This window comes from Mastigoproctus giganteus, chromosome 8 (assembly GCF_048544385.1).
Source record: "Mastigoproctus giganteus isolate SK-2022 chromosome 8, ASM4854438v1, whole genome shotgun sequence".
NCBI classification, from domain to species: domain Eukaryota; kingdom Metazoa; phylum Arthropoda; class Arachnida; order Uropygi; family Thelyphonidae; genus Mastigoproctus; species Mastigoproctus giganteus.
The window spans coordinates 28,251,311-28,269,917 of NC_143582.1; the positions used below are offsets into that span (position 1 = coordinate 28,251,311).

Genomic DNA, 18,607 nt, shown 5'->3' on the forward strand with positions numbered 1-18,607 from the left:
GATAAGGGCTTGTATGCTTGATGACAGAACTGTATGGTAGTGGAAGGGATAAACTTCAAAGGATGCATGACGAGAAGCACAGTATAAGTTAAGGCAGTCTTCAACCCAGTCTGTTGTGGCCTACTAGGCTCGAACTGTGTTATCTCAGCCTCTAATGAATTTTAATGATGGCCTGTAACCACAAAAGGTCAGAGATCCCTAATTTAAAGTAAATAAATATCCTCTGAAGTTCAGAAATTTGTTGAATCTACCTCACAGTTAGTAATATAAGACTCAAACGTTGACAGGTATTCTGTATATAATGTAATAAATTCAAATACAACACTGGTCAACATCACACACAAGTTGCATATTCTTTTTTTTTATTTCTTATTGCTGTAGCATGCCTTATAACAATGTCTAGTGTCTGGGGAAGCATCTTACAACAATAAAGTACATATTCACATGCGAATGACATGACAACACTAGCAACAAATCACTGTTTACTAGAACATTAAAATCTTCAACAAGAAGTAGGCATGTGAAAATTATCAACTATGGTATTCACAGTTTGAATGGTGATATGAATGGTGAGGCATTAGTTGCACATTCTGGAGTTTGAATTTCAAATAAAAAAGATGAAGCGTACAAAACTGGCAAGTCTAATTTATGGAGTGATGGATAGCCCATTACTAATCCTAATGCAGTGACTATTTCCGACTACGTAGCAGTGGCATCATGGTAGAGTTAGAGAAGTGGAAAGAGAAAATATATCAATTAGAATGGTAGAAAAGTACACAAAAAACCATAATTTGCTCAGTGTCACATAGATACCAAAATGTAATTACGAAATGTGAGTATATGAGCAACTTAACGTGGCAGTGGAATTTGTATACAAAAGTGACAGCAGGTTTAGGAAAATGGCGGAATCTGTACAAGAATGTAATTAATGGCTGTGTTACCATTTGTCGATTGAGAGAGAGAAAGAGAGGGAGAGAAGGAAGGAAAAAAAAGAGGGAGAGAGAAAGAAAGAAAGAAAGAAGGGGTGGCTAGTAGGAAGGATATTTGTAGTAGGAATATTCTGGTCATTTCAAACCACACACCATTTTCCACTCAAGATGGCACTATAAATGAATAAAAAAAAATAAAACTGCAACCATCTGGCCTACATGTCAACAAGCTTAAATGCAAAATATCTACATTCAACATCATTCTTAGAGCATGTCCTCCTTAACTGTCTCAAATAAATCAAGAATATTAAAATGGTAAATTAAACTGCACATATCCTATCTTCTATTAAAAGAAGAAAGTATTTGTACTTGGAAAGAGAACCAGTTCATAATCTGAATGGTTGATATGGTGTTTTTAAAACTAACAGAAAATCTATATTAACATAATTTTTTTTTCTAGAATACATTTGTATACTCCTTATAAGTTCTATATATGGATACAAAAATAAAAAAAAAAAAGTAAAAAGTAAAAAAATATTTTTAAAAATGTAATGTAAATGCACATCTTCAATAAGAAGAAAATGTTAAGTCATTTTATACTGATTTTAAAACTGTGTATCCTCATCATACACAAACAGAAATTGTCAACATTTTTTTTTTTTTCCATTTTCGAACAGTAAAAGATTATAACAATTGATCAGTTACTCGGTAAGAAATATAACAATATAACATCACATTACAGTATCACTTCAGATTTTTTTTGGATATGTTATGAATTCAGAGAAACAAAAATTTAGATTTTTATCTTTGCCTACTCTGATCCCAAGCTTCTTACATCATTTCAAATAACTCTAGAGTATGTACCAAACACTATTTAATAGTCAGGTACATAACATTTTACCTAGTTTTTACTGCCCTAGTAAATTTTCTAACATTATCTGCTATATATATATAATATTTATATAATAATAATAATCTGTTAAAAATTTACCAAACCATTGTAAAATCACAAGAAAATTTAAAGTGTCAAAAATAAAAGCTTTTAACAGCTATTTTTCAACATCCCTTCCTACTACAGTGGACAAGCACAAAGGTTTTCATATTAAACAACAAACTATTTTTAAAAAAGTACACAAAGTGGAAGATGAGCTTGCTTTTCCTTTTGTTTTTCTTCTTTTTTTTTTTCTCTGAAATGCTCTCCTATTTTCAAAATCGGAGGCCAATAACAAGAAAAGGCTTTGTTTCTAGTCCTTTGGGGTTAAATCATCTTCACAGGGCTAAATCACTGTTGAACACCAGTTCTCCCATTGCTCAACTCGAAATACTCCAGTTTTCACGGCACTGTCCTGGAGAAGAGTTTCCATGATATGATCATTGGGTGGATGGCATATACATACATACACAAAATGCTATTCGATGTCCAAATGTTCTTCTGCAGAGGGCCATGGCTAGCTCAGGCCCTCCTTAAAGTTCTGTAGAATGTTATATGAAATATAAACATACAAATGATATGTCATAGTTGCTGTCAGTGCTTTGGTTCATTGTCAGAACCACTACCCTCGTCATCAGTCATCACAGTTACTAGAGTTCCTACAGCTTTACCAAGATTTCCTGCCATGTGAAACAAGTTCCCAACTCGGGCTGCTCCAGAACCTGTTAATAATAAAAATGTTTAAGTTAAACTGAAATAACATATTCTTAATATACTACAGTAAAAATAATGCTATGTCTGCAACACATGAATTATGCTTTGTTGAAAGTATTTTATATTGAAATTAAATTGCCTAGTAAGTGGCAGAAAAAAAAAATCAATTCACTTTCTTATTTTATGCAGTAGTAAAAAAAAGGAAGGTTGTTAAATTCATGAATATGTATTGATGCATCATTAAAAGCATTGGTGTGCACCTAACATAAGCCATATTGAACACAGAAAAATAAGAATGTTTTCAGGAATTTGTGCATGAAAATTTATAACATTCATAACAATTAAACAAATAAATGAATTTTTAAAAACATTTAAATAAGTCAGCATTCCATGTGCTACCTACCCAGTGTTTCAAATAATTTGAGACAGTCATTCATTTCTGTCTTGAGGACAATTTGGTCTTTCCAGTGACCTTTAGCTGGAAGTTTTTCTTCCAAAACCATATGCTGTTCATTTAGACTCAATGCGTTATTCACCAATCAACATAAGTTTTCTAATAGGAGTCACCTGTTGACTGATGAGAGACATTAGTCTTGAAATGGTTGTTGTGATGGTGCCTTCAGTTTTAAAGAAACAGTGGATTCATCCTTTTTGGTGATGCTACTTACATTAAAATTATATTAGCAATTTAAGTTGACTTGTGGTCAATGGTGTTATCTATAATATGAGCATATGCCAAAGTCGATTTTATTTCTAATGGTGCATAGGCAATTTAAGCTATGATCTGCCATAGTTCAGGAATAAAATACATTGAAAACCAGCAACCTATAAATAGGTTACCACGTAAAAATGTAATAAAATAGTAATAGGCATAAAAACAAGTATAGAACCATGAGTGCATACAATTACTACTAAAAACTAATTTATATATATACACTGCGTGATCACTGAATTATGACCACCCCATCCATTATGGACTATGCCACATGGTTCTTAGTATAAAAAGCCAAACAGCTTCAATCTATCAATTGCTAGAGCAGTGGTAATTTCATCTGTTTGTGCAAATCAAAGTGATAAAGTAGCAGTTATGGGATATAGAAAAGCTATCAAGGAGTTTCAAAATGGCATGATTGTGGGAGCTCATGTGTTGGGTGCTTCCACATCAGAAAAGGCATGTCTTGTTGGATGCTCATGACCCACTGTAATTAAGGTGTACAAAGAATGGTATTAAAGGGGTTTAACCACCTCCCGCCGACAGAACCACAAAGAATCACGGAAGGTGGATGTTCATAGTGAGCGGGGGAGGGGGGCAGTGCATTGTACAGGCTCAATGGCAGGTCACTATGCAACAGTTGACATTGCAATACAATATCTCAAATTACGATGCACTGGAAACAAGCATGCTGCTTGGATGAGTTCAAATACCTAGTGCAACATGCTAATGGATGCATTCATATGTGGTGCAAGCAACAAGAGTTGATAGACCCATCGTGCATGGTAGCAGTATTTGCTTAATATGGGGCATGTTTTTCTGGCAAGAACTAGAATCCCTGGTGCATATGGACCAGTGTTTCACTGGTGAGGTTTATTGGCAGCTCTTAGGAGACCATGCGCACCCTGTCACGTTACATTTTCTCCAGAAAAAAAATGGGATCCTCCAAGAGGATCCCATTTTTTTGGGATGCACTGCATCACTGGTCCCACACTGTGCATGAGTGGTTCGAGGAACACAGTGAAAATATCACCACCTTGATTGACCTCCATCCAATTGAACACTTGTGAGATATTTTGAAACAGGAAGTAAGGTGTATGAATGTGCAACCATCATCTATTCTGACACTGGAAAAACCTGCAGGCAGCATGCCTGCAGATCTGTATGGACACCTGCAAGAATTTAGTGTGGGTCAATGCCTAGATGAATAGAAGCTGTTATCTGTGTGAATGGTGGCTCAACACAGTATTAGGTAGGTGGTTATAATTCAGTGATCATTCAGTGTAAAAATTGAAAAATTTCATAAACAAACTGAAAACTTTTTGTCAGATAAAATCTGACTGAGTGAATAAGATATGGGGTTCCATAGCAGATGACAGCATTGTATAACATATGGGGTTCCATAGCAGATGATAGCAGTGTATATAACATATGGGGTTTCATAGCAGAAGGCTAGAGTCAGATGATTAAAAGTGCTAAAACAAATGGCACTCATCAATAATATTTCAACATTCAATAAAAATGTGTTTGATGCTTAACACTTTTGTTGTTGACTTTTCTGACGACATTTTCAATATGAAATTGAAAACCATGGGATTCAATCACTCTCGATTGAAAATGTCAGAGGCATTTTTAGGCTTCCTTCTCACTATGACTGAATTAATCAGCCTTCAGTTAAGGTTGCTTGACAAAAGTATCTGGTTTTTATTCTGTCAAACTGGAAGAAAAATTTCTAAAGGTAGGGTGGTTTCCCTCCAAGTGGATTAAAAATCCAAAGCCACATATTTGTACATGAGGAAGCAGCAAACATGTAAAAATGTTATTGCAGCACTTACACATAGGATTGTGTCCATGTGAGTTAGAACAACTTCTTCCTTATGGTTCCTATGCAGAATAGACTTCCATTTTTCAATTATAGGCTTAATTTGGTATAATCTGTTTGAAGTCTGCAAAAGTCTTGAAGGATGTAAGCCAGTTGCTATCACTGTAGGAACCAGTGTTGTCCCCAAGAGAGAAACTGAGCAGAAGAATACACACAATTTTCAGATTATTATATCATATCATGACCTATAAAGATATCCTTCAAGATCAATTGGTTGAGGTGGGGGAAGGGGCTCTTATTGAGAAAAGCTGCTCAACACTATTCCTGGATGATCGATAGATGTGTTCTCCAGGCAGGTGAATGAATGCCATAATAATTTTTGTGCACCTCTGCTGCAGTATCTACTATATATCTCACACTGCTGCCCTATGTGGAAGTGAAAATGAAGTTTATTCTGTTCAAAATATGCTGGCAATTATTGGTCATCTAATTGTATCAATATAAGAAATTCAAACATGAAAGTTAAGTGCAATATACTTTGTAAGAAATTAAGCTATTTCAAGGGAAGATCCTGTAAGGATACATCCTCACAGTCTCTAATAAGTGATATGCAACTTGTCGGAGACTGAAAATAGAAACCACTTTTAGATGCATTAACCCACAGCACAGAAATGTCATGGGATATGTGTTAAGCAATGCACTGATCATGGAAACTGTTCCAGGATACACCAAGTTGAAATATACAGCAAATTACAGAACTTTTTTAGGGATACCATCAAAGGAGTTAATGTCTCGTATAAGGATACTTCGTCATCAACTACTTCCTGCTGTATTTCAGCAATCAACTCCATAGGTGCCACTGATTGACCAATACAGTTGGTATTAAAAATATGCCCCAGGTGTTCATAATTTTTATGCATTTTTGACAAATCAATCTCGAAACTGGACCTGGCTGACAGGTGTTGATTTAATGAATTGAAATAGCTCTTATGCATTCTGTGATAGACTTCTGTGGATCAGAATATAGCTATCCCAATGCCATTCAAGTTGCACATTTTTGTTAGAATGCTGTGGGTATACTGTACAAATGAATTTATATTTTTACTGAACCAGATGCTTAATTTTTTTTTCAGGCTAGTGGTGCTACTCTCACATGTAACTCCCCCCCCCCCATACCATTCATTTAATTTCTAGGCACCAGTTTCCATATTTTATTGAATGATTTAGTATTGTTGTTACTATTATAAGATTTTTAAATACTGTAATACTCTGGTCAAGCAATAAATGAAACAGCAAACAACTAACTGTGCATACACCGTTATAACTGTTATTGGGTTTTTAGGAGCATTAGCAACTAAGGCCATATTGCTCTGGGAATATGAAGTGGTCATTCCCTGACCTTTCCGCATCCTCCGTATTTGGTGGGCATGGACTCGAACCCCGGTCTAATCAAGAAGCGTGTGCTACGCACTGCTGCTCCTGCCCTGGCTACAGACACCCTGTTATAACTAACAATCTCATTAGTTATGACAACAAATGAAATGAAACCTGATGTAACATATAATGCTGAGTCATATATTGTCAGACTGTTATCTGCAAACAAGGCTCCTATAATGATGTGTATCATGTTTGTCAGTTAGCGAGATTATTAAACAGCTGCCACAAGTGCTGCACTGGGATAATTGCTATTGTATACCATAATAATTTGCACTCAAAGATATCCATGCTGTTCAGGTGAAGACACAAAACACTGGGATCTTATATTGTAAGGATGAAAAGTGATTACGTTCCTTTACTGGAATATTAAAAAAATATTGAAATAAAATGTGATTCCTAGCATAACATACAATATCCTAAAAGATGTCTGAATACGTTTGGTCATGCACATGATGTCATTATCTTTCTTTATACTGTTGCTTGATGAACCATATATTTATTTCATTTTTCTTTTTATTTTTTTACCTGTGTGATCTGGTAATTGGCCATTCCGCCTTGGAGTCTGATCCACTGACATACTTCGATTCCAGGATAAGGATGGTTGTGCTGTTGTGTATGGAGTACTTTGCTGAAGTTGGGGCACTGCCGTAACTGGTGCCCTCCCTGAACTAGGTTGAGGCTGAAAAATATGAAATACAGAATGAGGGTTTTTCTTTTTTTTTTACAAATATTATGATAGAATATAAAATAAATATTATGCAGAGTGTTTCTCACATGTGGGCCATACTTTCAGGATATGAAAGGAATGAACAAAGTTCATACAACGTGTCCAATTCTGAATGGCTATGGAGCTATGGCTGTCTGAAGTGCAAAAATAGCCATGGAGTTGACAATAAGAATAAGCAGCAAACATATAACAAATATAAATAAACATTTTACTAGATATGTGTCTGCTTATTCTTATTTATTACTAATAATAATACATTTATTTTTCGCTTAATGGTACTGCATATATTGTTGTACACGTAACCTAATAGACTGATGCGCCTCTCAATGACACATTCAGTCACTGCATGTGTTGTTAGCTAAACTAGTAATATTGCATTTTGTGTTTTTATATCCACAATACTCAATATCTAAAACCAATTTAAGTAATTACTATCCAACTAGTTACCTAATTAACATGCTGCAGACTTTAAGTAAACTGGATAAGATGTAGTTAACTGAGAATATTTTCACTAGAGATCTTGTGAAACTTTCATCAAGTCCTATTGCCATGTAATGCAATAGGGCTAACTGAAGGTGCTACAGGATCCTTGGATGAAAATAGTAAATGTAAATTTTTGCATTTACTATTTCTTAAAAACTAATAATTTCATTTTTGATGCCAATATACCTCATCTAAAAGTTGCCTTAATCTTTGCAGCTGAGCTTCTAACTGTCTATTATGATCTTCCAGTATTTGCATCCTAGCTTCTAACCTTCCTTTATGCTGCCTTAGTAATTTTGCTTCAGCAAGCATTTCTTCATCTCGACTGGGAGTTGGTGGTATCTGCTCTTCTTCCTCTTCTGTTGTTGTTGTGGGTGAAAGACCTCTACTAGCTCTTGTTCCACGCAACCTTTCATATTCTGCCTGAAGATGCCTATTAAGTATAAAGAGAAAAAAAAAACTGGTGAAAATTAAATTATCCCTGCTGTTAACTTCAGCTGATGTTTCATATTTAAAAAAAAATATTTAATTTCATTTTTTAGTGAGACTGGATACATGAGAAAAAAAAATACTTCACTATGAACACTTCTGAAAAACTAGTCGAAGTAGACATTGGATATACAGAGAACTCATGTTACAAGTGCACATGTAATCCATTCTGTTTACACCATGACAAAAAAATAAACTAAAAAAATAAAATACACTGATACAAAATGTGTGATTTCCCAATGCAGGTCTGTGCATCTTCAAGTAATCATATACTAGCACTCAATTTGAGAGAGAATAATAACAAATGTACTTCAGATAAAAGAATACCTTCACATAGGAGAATTAAAAAATTACAATGAGGTATGTGAAATCTTTTTCAATTTCTTTCACATAACAACAAACATTAGTTAGTTTCATATTTGTTGCCATAATAGTCATGAAGCTTGATGTATACAAGCTGCACATTAAAATAACTGCTATGCTGTTTATTATGTATAACTGTACATAATAAAGAGAACAAACATGGATGCCTTCTCTTCTAAAGAGAGGGCATCCATATTGTTGGATATTTTAGCTATGTTGTAAGCTGTTGAGAGAGAGAGAGAGAGAGAGAGAGAGAGAATTCCCAGTGTTGAGTAGAACTGTTAACCTATACATTTTAAGTACGGTTGTGAAATTTTTTCTTTGTCTATGCATGAATTATTTAGAGAAAAGATTGACCATGAAGCTGTTGCAGGAGTTTTCTCTCATTTTAAATACTACTTTGCCAGGCAAAGTTAAAAACTTCTAGTTTTGAAATGAACAGTTCTAATGTCCTGAAAATTAGTGTGTATTTTTTATTTTACATCATTTAATTTGGTATAAAGTTGTATATAATATTTGCCTCTCATGCAACTTCCATGGTTACTTTTTTGCAAATAGTGACTACTTATTTACACACATACAGAGAGAAACTTAATTCCACTATAAAGGTAAGATTTCATAACTGTATAATCAAGCATTTTTTTAGCTATACTCAAACATTGAGTATTTTCAGCTGTTTTAAAATGATATCAAGTTGGTCTCTGTCTCCTGTAACAAGAGCAGCTATTGCTTAGTCATGAAGTTTATTGAAAACAATAATGCAAAAAAAAAAAAAAAAAAGAGAGAAATATAAACCTTTTTTGCCTGGATTGCAAATAATATCCCAAATTATTTGTATTAAATGGCAAATAATATCCCAAAATATGGGTATTATTATGAAAGAGAAGGTATGCACAATTATACATAACAAACAACATTAGCATGTAGAGTTTCTATACATCAAGCTGCATGACTGTTATGGTGGGAAAAATGAAACTTGGTAATCCAGTTATCACTGAGAAATTTACTGAATTTCTCCACAGCACAACTATTAACTTTCTGATATTAACTAAATTAAAATGTTAACGATCTATTCGCAAATATCTACCACAATGAAAATAAAAGATTATTAATATTTTAAATGATAATTACAAAAATTCTGCACAGTGTTAATAAAAGTATCTTCTGAACTTGTATGGATACTTTGAATCTGTTTAAATTGAAATGGACACATTCTTTTCCCTTAAACTTCAAATTAATCAGGTTTTATCGTACCATAAATGTAATTTACAAGTCAACAATCATGGCCTGCATGGTGCTTCAACTATTGCTGGCTTTCAGAAATTTTATTTTCACATGTTTTCAGACCAGCCCATCCTCACAGAATCAATGAAATCACAATTTACCATTTATAGTCTAACATTGGTAATGTTGCCTTAATACTCAAAAATAAATGGACCAGTAAATGAATTCCGGGGGTCTTAAATAGGAGCACTGCATTATGAAACAAATGTTTATGGGCTGCTCTTTATGGCTGCATATGTACTGATCTGAATTTTCTATTATCAAAATTTATAACTGTCTTTATAACAGAAATGATTTTTTATTCAAAGGTATGTCTTAATATTGATGGCTCCACTTCTCAGAATTTATACTATTGTTGTTTAACTGTGTTTTTATATATTTCATGATCTTTTCTGGTTAGTTATATTGACAGAGTCACTCATGAGCTGGATGTAGGAAATAATTTTAACACTGTTTATTTGTATTTCAAAAAAAAAAAAAAAAAAAAAACATAACTCAGCCTGACATGAGAAGTTACTATACAAGTTGGAACATGCTGGAATTATAGAAAAATCCTCAAATGGATCATAGGATGGCTTTAGGGTAGGTGGCAGAGGGTTGCAATAGTATTTGCCATATAGTGCAAGGAAGCCACAGGTTTTTCCTTCACTGGAGAAAAAAAAAAAAACCAAGCAGATAAGAAAATGCAGATTATATGCTTGCCTCCTCACACAGGTAACTATCCAGATGACCTTTGAAAAAATGCCAGCCTCAACTACCTGCAAGGGCAACTTGTTCCAGCAATCAATGACTCACTGGCTAAAAGAACTAAGGGCCATAATCTAATTTAAACCTCAACCCCCATTTAATGGTTAGATTGGGTTAACATAAGAAGAGAGGGCTTCCCAAGGATTGATACTGGGAGATCATTGCTGTTTTTGATTTTCTTAATTGACATTGATGAAGGAATACAGGGGTGATGTAAAAATTTACAGATGACATTAAGATTGGTAGAGTAGTTAATAATCAGTGCCAGGCAGTGCTTCTTCAGGACAATTTATGTAGCTCTGGGGATGGTCATAAAGCAGCAGCTAGGTTTTAATGCAGCAAAATGCAAAGCCTTATTCACCCCAAAATAACATACACTTGGTGGGACTGAATTAAAAACCAACAGAGGAAGAAAGGGATTTGGCTGTTATGATATGGTTGAACATGGAGTTCTCCAAGACAGGCAATATAGACAGGTGGCAAGGAAGGCTCATGGTGTCCTATCAATGTTTTGTCAACCATTTGTTTGTAGAGATAGGAAGGTCATAATTGCACTGTGTAAAGTAGTGGGGTGTAAGACCACACTTGGAATACTGTGTTCAGGTATGGAGATAGCACCTAAAAATGACATCAAGCTTCTTGAAAGATCCAAAGATAGGCAACACACCTGGTGAGATTAGTTAAAGGTGTCCATGTGAGGAAAGACCTCAAATAACATGGAATACAGAGTTACATAACTAGGCACCTTGGAGGAAACCTGATTGTGGTGTATAAAGATCTGAGAGGAGAAAGTAAAATGGATGAGGGCAATATTTTCACTATTGTATATTATTACAGAAAGTTTCTTTTAGGCAGTGCATTATTAATTGCTGGAATAATTTGTCTCCACAGGTGGTTAAGGCTGAAAGCTTTTGGGAATTCAAAGGTCAGCTGGATAGATACACACATTAGAAGGGAATCAGATAGGTAATTATTATTTTTTTTAATTTACTTACTATTATTTTTTAATTAATTAATTTATTATTTATCTCTTTAGCAGTGCAGCAAAAGCTTTATATCCAAGGCAGACTATATGTTATGTATCTAAACTGAAATAAATAAAAACAAAAAAAAAAAAAAAATCTAATAACATTGTTTTGTTTCTTCAACAAAGAAAAACAGACAGGCACTATGTTTTTAAAATAACCAGATTTAATTTATGCTGTAAAAATTAAAACAAATATTCACAACGTAACCACAAATAAAGTTATATATAAACATTCCACTCAGAATTATGCTACTGAACTTTCTCAATGATAAACAAATTAAATGAAATTGATTTGAAATTGATTTTGTATATTTTGTATATCCTCACCTTCATCACAGTTAGAAAAAGAGAACAGTAAATTAGTTTACTGGATCAAAAGTGTGGAATTTTGCAAAACAAAATCCTAAGCCAGTTCCAAATAACAGCTATGTTTCAGAATTATTTGTTAAATTGTACTCTCAGGCCCAAGGACAATCTTTACAGAAAATGCCAAAATCAAATATTATTAAATAATTATTTACAAAGTTATATGTTGGTGCAGTATGATAATGCGGGTAGTTGAATTTTTAAAAAGTTTAACCACTAAAGGGTATGTTCTAAATGATGGATTGTTGCACAGCAAGTAATATGCTATTGCAACATATGCTATGAATAACAATGGTGCAGTTTATTAAACTGCTCCATTAGTTGAATACTGTATCTTTACAAAAAAAGCAAACCCTAAACCAGTTACAAATACTAAATTAATTGGCCACATTTCAGAATCCTAAAGTTATATACATAATAATTAGAAGTTACAATTTACATATGCAAATCATGGCATCTAGGTAAAAAGGAGACTGCAATCTTTAGTTGGTGGCTGAGTTCACTCTAGTGTGGGGGCTTGGGTACTGGGAAAAGTGTGGTCTCTGGTACCAGTGATGAATTTTGTACACGTGTGGTGTTGAAAGGGTGCTGACCCCCCCTAGTGTATTGAGTCTATTTGAAATTGATTTTGTATATGAGAGTCAGGATCATGTCAAGGCTTTTAGGCATCCAGATGCACATGAGAAACCTTCCCACTACATGAAAAAAATGCCCCATTGAATACTATTCATTTGCCATCCCTGAGAGCTATTCATTTTGGAGGGGTATATTCTGCAGGGATTCTAAGCCAGTGCTTTATTTTCTGAGAGAAATGTAGCATGCTTCTTGAACATGCTGATGTACTTCTAGAACTGATATGGATGTCAAGAGTACTGGACGTGGATAAGGGTTATGCAGATATGGTTAGTTAGGAAGGTGAGGCATTTTTATGATATAAATTGTGGTTCCATATGAGTGGCTGCATTATGGTGGACTGATCTTTCAATCGATTCGCCTTTGCGGTGATTTGTCTAGCGATCGAAATGCAGAAATTCCCTGACCATTATTGGCCTGTGGTCCTCTGTTGAGATGGGGCATAATGGTCAGTCTATTTCTGTTTTATTGTAGTTGTTCACATCTCTGCTCGTGATATTTGGACACATAAATTTGGACTTGGTGCCCGTCAGAGGGGGCACTGTTAAATTTCATTTAATTGGCTATTCAAAATTTAATTGATTATATTTTATTATCTTTGTATTTAGACTTTCTAAATTATCTTCGAGAGTTTCTGCTGCAATAATTTTATTCTCTTCCCTCCCTGTTGGTTTGATCAGTATGTATAATTTCACAATTTTTGCTCTTCTGTCTTGCCATGCTGCTGGCATTTTTATTTATTTTTTAATCATTATTCTCACTTAAGTTTATATCTCAAGCGTCATGTAGAGGAAAATTCTTTTTGCTGCCTGTGATGTATGCTTTACCCCTTTTTTTTATGTAAGATTCAGTTTTCAATTATTTCAAACATTATTCAAATATAAGTATATACACACACACACATCTTTTTCTTCCAGCTGTTGTGGGCAACAACAAATTCCTCCAATTGCATCACTCATGCGCTATACGAGCAGCATTGCAAAGTATCATGCCCAGAAGTTCACTGATCCCATCCTTCCACCTAGTTTCAGATCTTTCTCTGCACCTCTTCCTATCGGTTTTTCCTTCCATTATATTCTTCAACAGAAAGTTTTCCCTTCTTACTATATGACCAAAAAACTTGAGTTTTCTTTGGTTGATGCTAAGAAGAATTTTAAGGCCTGCCAATTTTATTCAATACCCACTCATTTGTTATTCGATCCAAATAAAATATACACAGCATTCTCTGTAACACCACATTTCAAATGCCTCAATTTTATTCCTGTCAACTCTTTTCAGATTCCATCCTTCACATTCATAAGTGGCAACTGGAAAAATTAACAAATCAATGATTCTCAGTTTCATCTTTAGGGGCAGATCATGATCTCTCCATAATTTTATCAGATCAGTGACCAACGTTTTAGCAATTGCCTGTGGTCTCTTTACATCATTTGAGCAGTCTATTTTTATTTATTCTTGACCCTAAGTAATCAAATTCATCAACTTCTTCGATATCTTTCCCATTAATCTTCACTTTACTGGAACCGAGATTATCACCAATCAACATAATTTTAGTTTTACACACATTCAGAAACAATCCTTTTTTCCTACTTGCTTCACATACTCTCCTCAGAGTTTCTTTAAGATGATCCTTAGAATTACAAATTATCACAGTATTATCTGCATAACAAAAGTTATGATATATATATATATATATTATAACAACCTTCATATATTAACCTATATAGATTAAATAACAACATATATAAATATATTAAATGTAATTTTAAAATAAAAGTTTCAGCGGATGAAAAATTAATAAGTCAGATATGACAGATGCACCTAAAAGCACAAAGCAGCATTAAAGGATGAAAAAGTATATAAGTATGTATGAATAGATATATTAGATAAAGTATGCATAGATGGAGGAGAAAATTACATAGTGCCAGTGACTAGAAGGGTAAGGATAGTAGATAAACAAGTATAGTAGATATGTAAAAGGTGAAAGAATGTTAATATCCTAAAGGTTATGATGAATTAAGAAAATTATGGGCTTAATTACAGAGCCAATAGGACGTGAGTGAACTGTAAAGTAAAATTATTAATAATAAGGTAAAATACAATGCAAATAAAATAAAGTGATAAAGTTGTCATCAGATATGGGGGGACATTTAGATAAAAGTTGAATACAGGTAAGACAAATATGCAGAATCTGATGTCAGCTAAAGTAAATATTGATACATAGTCAGGTATAACTCAGCCCATAATTTTCTTAATTCATCATAACTTTTAGGATATTAATATTCTTTCACCTTTTACATATCTACTATACTTCTTTTTCTACTATCCTTACCCTTCTAGTCACTGGCACTTTGTAATTTTCACCTCCATCTATTCATACATATATATATATACATATATATATATATATATATATATATATATATATATATATATATATCATTACTGTCATTACAATAATTATACCAATTAACATTATAATTTTATTTGCTCTACTGTTATTTACAATTATAAGACTTAATGACTAAGTAAAGGCTAAATAATGAAATAACTCATAAAAAATGTAATCTCTCCATAATTAATCAAACAAATTGTTAATTTGTTTGATTAATTTTTTGATTACATTTGCATTCCATTTATTACAATTAACAATGAAAAGCAAGAAGTAAAGACTATTTCCTCTAATGAACTGCGCAAACTCAATTTTTTATACAAATTAAATGATTCAGTAGTACATTACAATATTATAATAATATAACTTCAGTAAATGTTTTACACAAACCTATTCTCTTCTTCTAATTCATGAATCATCGATTCAAGTTCCTCCCTTTGCTCTGCATCTATGGAAGCCATAATTTGGGCTGGACTACGAGGCTAAAAACATTAAAGGCAAAAAAGAAAACAACATTTATTATACACATTCCTTTTAGAAAAACAATTATACTGTTTACAGACTTAGTATATAATGGCTAGATGATGCAAAGAAACAGTCTTTTCTGCATCTGCTTTCCCACCTTTCCCATTGCCATAAAGTGCTTATCCAATTCTGTTTTAAACTTTACCAAACCATCAACCTCAACTACTGTTGCAGGTAATTTATTTCAATGGTCTACAAGATGTTGCCTGAAAGTAAACTTCATGAGATCCAGCATTCTATTATTCCCCAAAATTCTGTATTTATGTCCTCAAGTTCTCTCTTTTGTGAGTGAAAATATACCTCCCTCATTCGTTTTACTGATTCCCTTTTCATACCTCATTAATCTCATACCTCTATCAAGTCCCCCAAAGATGTCCAATTGCCAAGGCTTTAAGGTCCACACTTTCTAAGCTGTCCTTCATATGGACATTGATTAGTATCCTTTACAAATCTGATTGCTCTTTTCTGAACCTTTTCCAGAAGTTCTGTTTCCCCTTCAAGTGTGGCCTACAGACAATATTTTAAATGCAGCCTCATCAGTCTGATACAAAGGGATAACAACATCATTTTGTCTACTTGTGAAGATCCTATATACAAAGGTATCATAGAGAAGATACTATGTGCCTTTCTAACTGTCCATATACACTGCATGGAAAATCTCATGTCTGACTGAATTGTAACCCCCTAAGTCCTTTTTGCCCTGGCTGACTTTTAATTTCACTCTCCATATCCTGTAACCTAACATTTTTCAGACCATTCATGAAACTGATCTAAGTCATTTTGAAGCAAGCAAAATTGTCTGGTTCTGGTCATTATACATCTTTCTTATCTTTAAACAGTCAGCAAACTTTGACAACTTCCCCCGCATTCCCTCATCAATGTCATTAAGGAAGATCATATGTGGGTCCAACACAGATCCCTAAGGGAATCCACTGGATACACTGATTCACCATGAGGTATGCCTCTCTCTCTCTCTCTCTCTCTCTCTCTCTCTCTCTCTCTCTCTCTCTCTATCTATCTTTAAGCCAGCCCATGATTCAATGAAGGTTTCTGAGATTAATCCCAGTTTGCTCTAGTTTACTTACAATAACTTATATGATAATTAATCAACAAACTATTACCTCGTTCTAATTTGATTTAAGCTCATACACCTATACTTTGTTTTCAAACATTTCTATTCCTGGTGCACTACATCTATAGTAGATTCATAATCATCAAGGGCAGCTGGGAAATAAATTTTCATGGAGATAAGTGAAGCTCCTGAAAGTCCACAAAATAAATGAAAGGAAAAACTCAAATGTGAAAAAACAAATTTATTCACATACACTATGTATTTCCCTCAGCATGAATTGTTGAGGAGGCTTCCATCCTGCAGTGGGTTGATAATGGCTGCACTTTACTTTTTTTTTATGTATTCATATTTATAAAAGTATACAGCAAGGTGAGATTTCTGATACCGATATATATATATATATATATATATATATTTTTTTTTTTTTTTGGAAAAAAAAAAACAATGGAGGTTGGGTTTTTTTTCTCCCTGATTTGTCTTCCTATGAATGGTGCTATGTAAATTTTGAAGCATCACCTTGTTAGAAAAGACAGTGCCACCTTGTCAGGCAGAGATTCTTTTTTTGGGTAGTAGTTGGTGCATCGGCTTCTGTGGCCATAATGCACCTCCGAAGGTTTTTGCAGTACTTTGATCCAAGCCCAAGGCGGGATTTGAACCTGCGACCTTTGGATTGCCAGGCAAGCACTTTACCCACCCGGCTAGCCCAGTCGGCGGCAGAGATTCATTGAAGTTTACACCTTAATATATTTTTAGACATGTTCACATATACATAAAATATATATATATATATATATATATATATATATATGCATATTAGCAATAGCAGAAGCATATAATGCAAGAAAGCAAGCTTATACAGTATCAACCAAAGGGGGGGGGAAACCCTTCCCATTTCACCCATCCATTCATTCCAAAAGTTTGTCCAGGTCTTTCTTAAATTTATTTAAGCTATCAATTTCTACAATGAAAGATGGAAGTTGGTTCCAACAATCAACTACCAGCTGGCTAAAGACAAATTTCTGCACAGCTGTCTTTCCTCAATTTGAGTTTATGCCCCTCAGGTTTGTAATCTGAGCAATCCCATAAGCATTGAGGCTGCTCAAACAATTCAAGACAGTATACACCTCAAATTAAGCCTTTCTTGTTAAGAGCACCCCCATTTATTCCCTTCACCAGTCTTGTTTCCTTACTCTGTACTTGTTCTAGCAACTGTACATCCTTCTTAAAATGAGGCCTCCAGACCTGTATGCAGTACTTAAGGCGTGGCCTGACCATTGCCTTATACAAGGGGTTAATCACCTCCTTATCCCTGCTAGCAAAATTCCCATATTTCACTGACAAGACCCCATGACCTGCTCTGGGAGCCTGTCTGCACTGCTCAGAAAACTTCATATCTGCACAATTACCCTTGGGTCTTTTTCATTCTCCGCTATCCTTAGTGTAGTGGAGAATGAAAATGCTGGTACACGGTTGGTACATTTCACTGGAATTACTGCTACCCAAGCAGTACTTTCCATTTGTCAATGTTAAACTTCAGTTGCCAATTATTTTTTGCATCCAGTTCCTTTGCGAACATATCATAGTATCCAATCAAATTGGTCAGACAAGATTTCCCCTTAACAAACCCATGCTGTCTGAAGTATAAATGCAGTCTTTTTTTAGATGATCCTGAATTACACCAGTGACTATTATTTTCCCTAGAACAGAAGTTAAACTAACTCGTCTGTAATTACTCATGTCACCCTTTGTGAACTGGAGATACATTTGCACATCTCCAATCCGTGGGGACCTCCCCTGAGTCCAACGATCTCTCGTAATTATGGCTAAGGGTTTGCTTACTTCCTTTTCCACCTCCTTTAATATAACTGGATAGATCCCATCTACCCCAAGTGCCTTTATGTTTAACTTCAAGAATTTCTTTTCCACTTTGCTCTCAGTTATTACAAAATCATTT

General features: G+C 34.2%; 1 protein-coding gene across 4 annotated transcripts in view; it reads right to left on the bottom strand.

The window, feature by feature from the left end:
- Window positions 1-1,587: 1,587 nt before the first annotated feature.
- Dys (Dystrophin) overlaps window positions 1,588-18,607 on the bottom strand; it is a 932,899-nt gene continuing 915,879 nt past the window's right edge. For all 4 annotated transcript variants that reach the window (XM_090379791.1, XM_090379790.1, XM_090379788.1 and 1 more), the window contains exons 69-72: window positions 15,447-15,538; window positions 7,942-8,188; window positions 7,071-7,224; window positions 1,588-2,582 (exon numbers count right to left, since the gene is read on the bottom strand). In XM_090379791.1, the coding sequence (XP_090235917.1) occupies window positions 2,455-2,582; window positions 7,071-7,224; window positions 7,942-8,188; window positions 15,447-15,538 (621 nt within the window). In that variant the 3' untranslated portion in view covers window positions 1,588-2,454. The remainder of the gene's footprint in view (window positions 2,583-7,070; window positions 7,225-7,941; window positions 8,189-15,446; window positions 15,539-18,607) is intronic.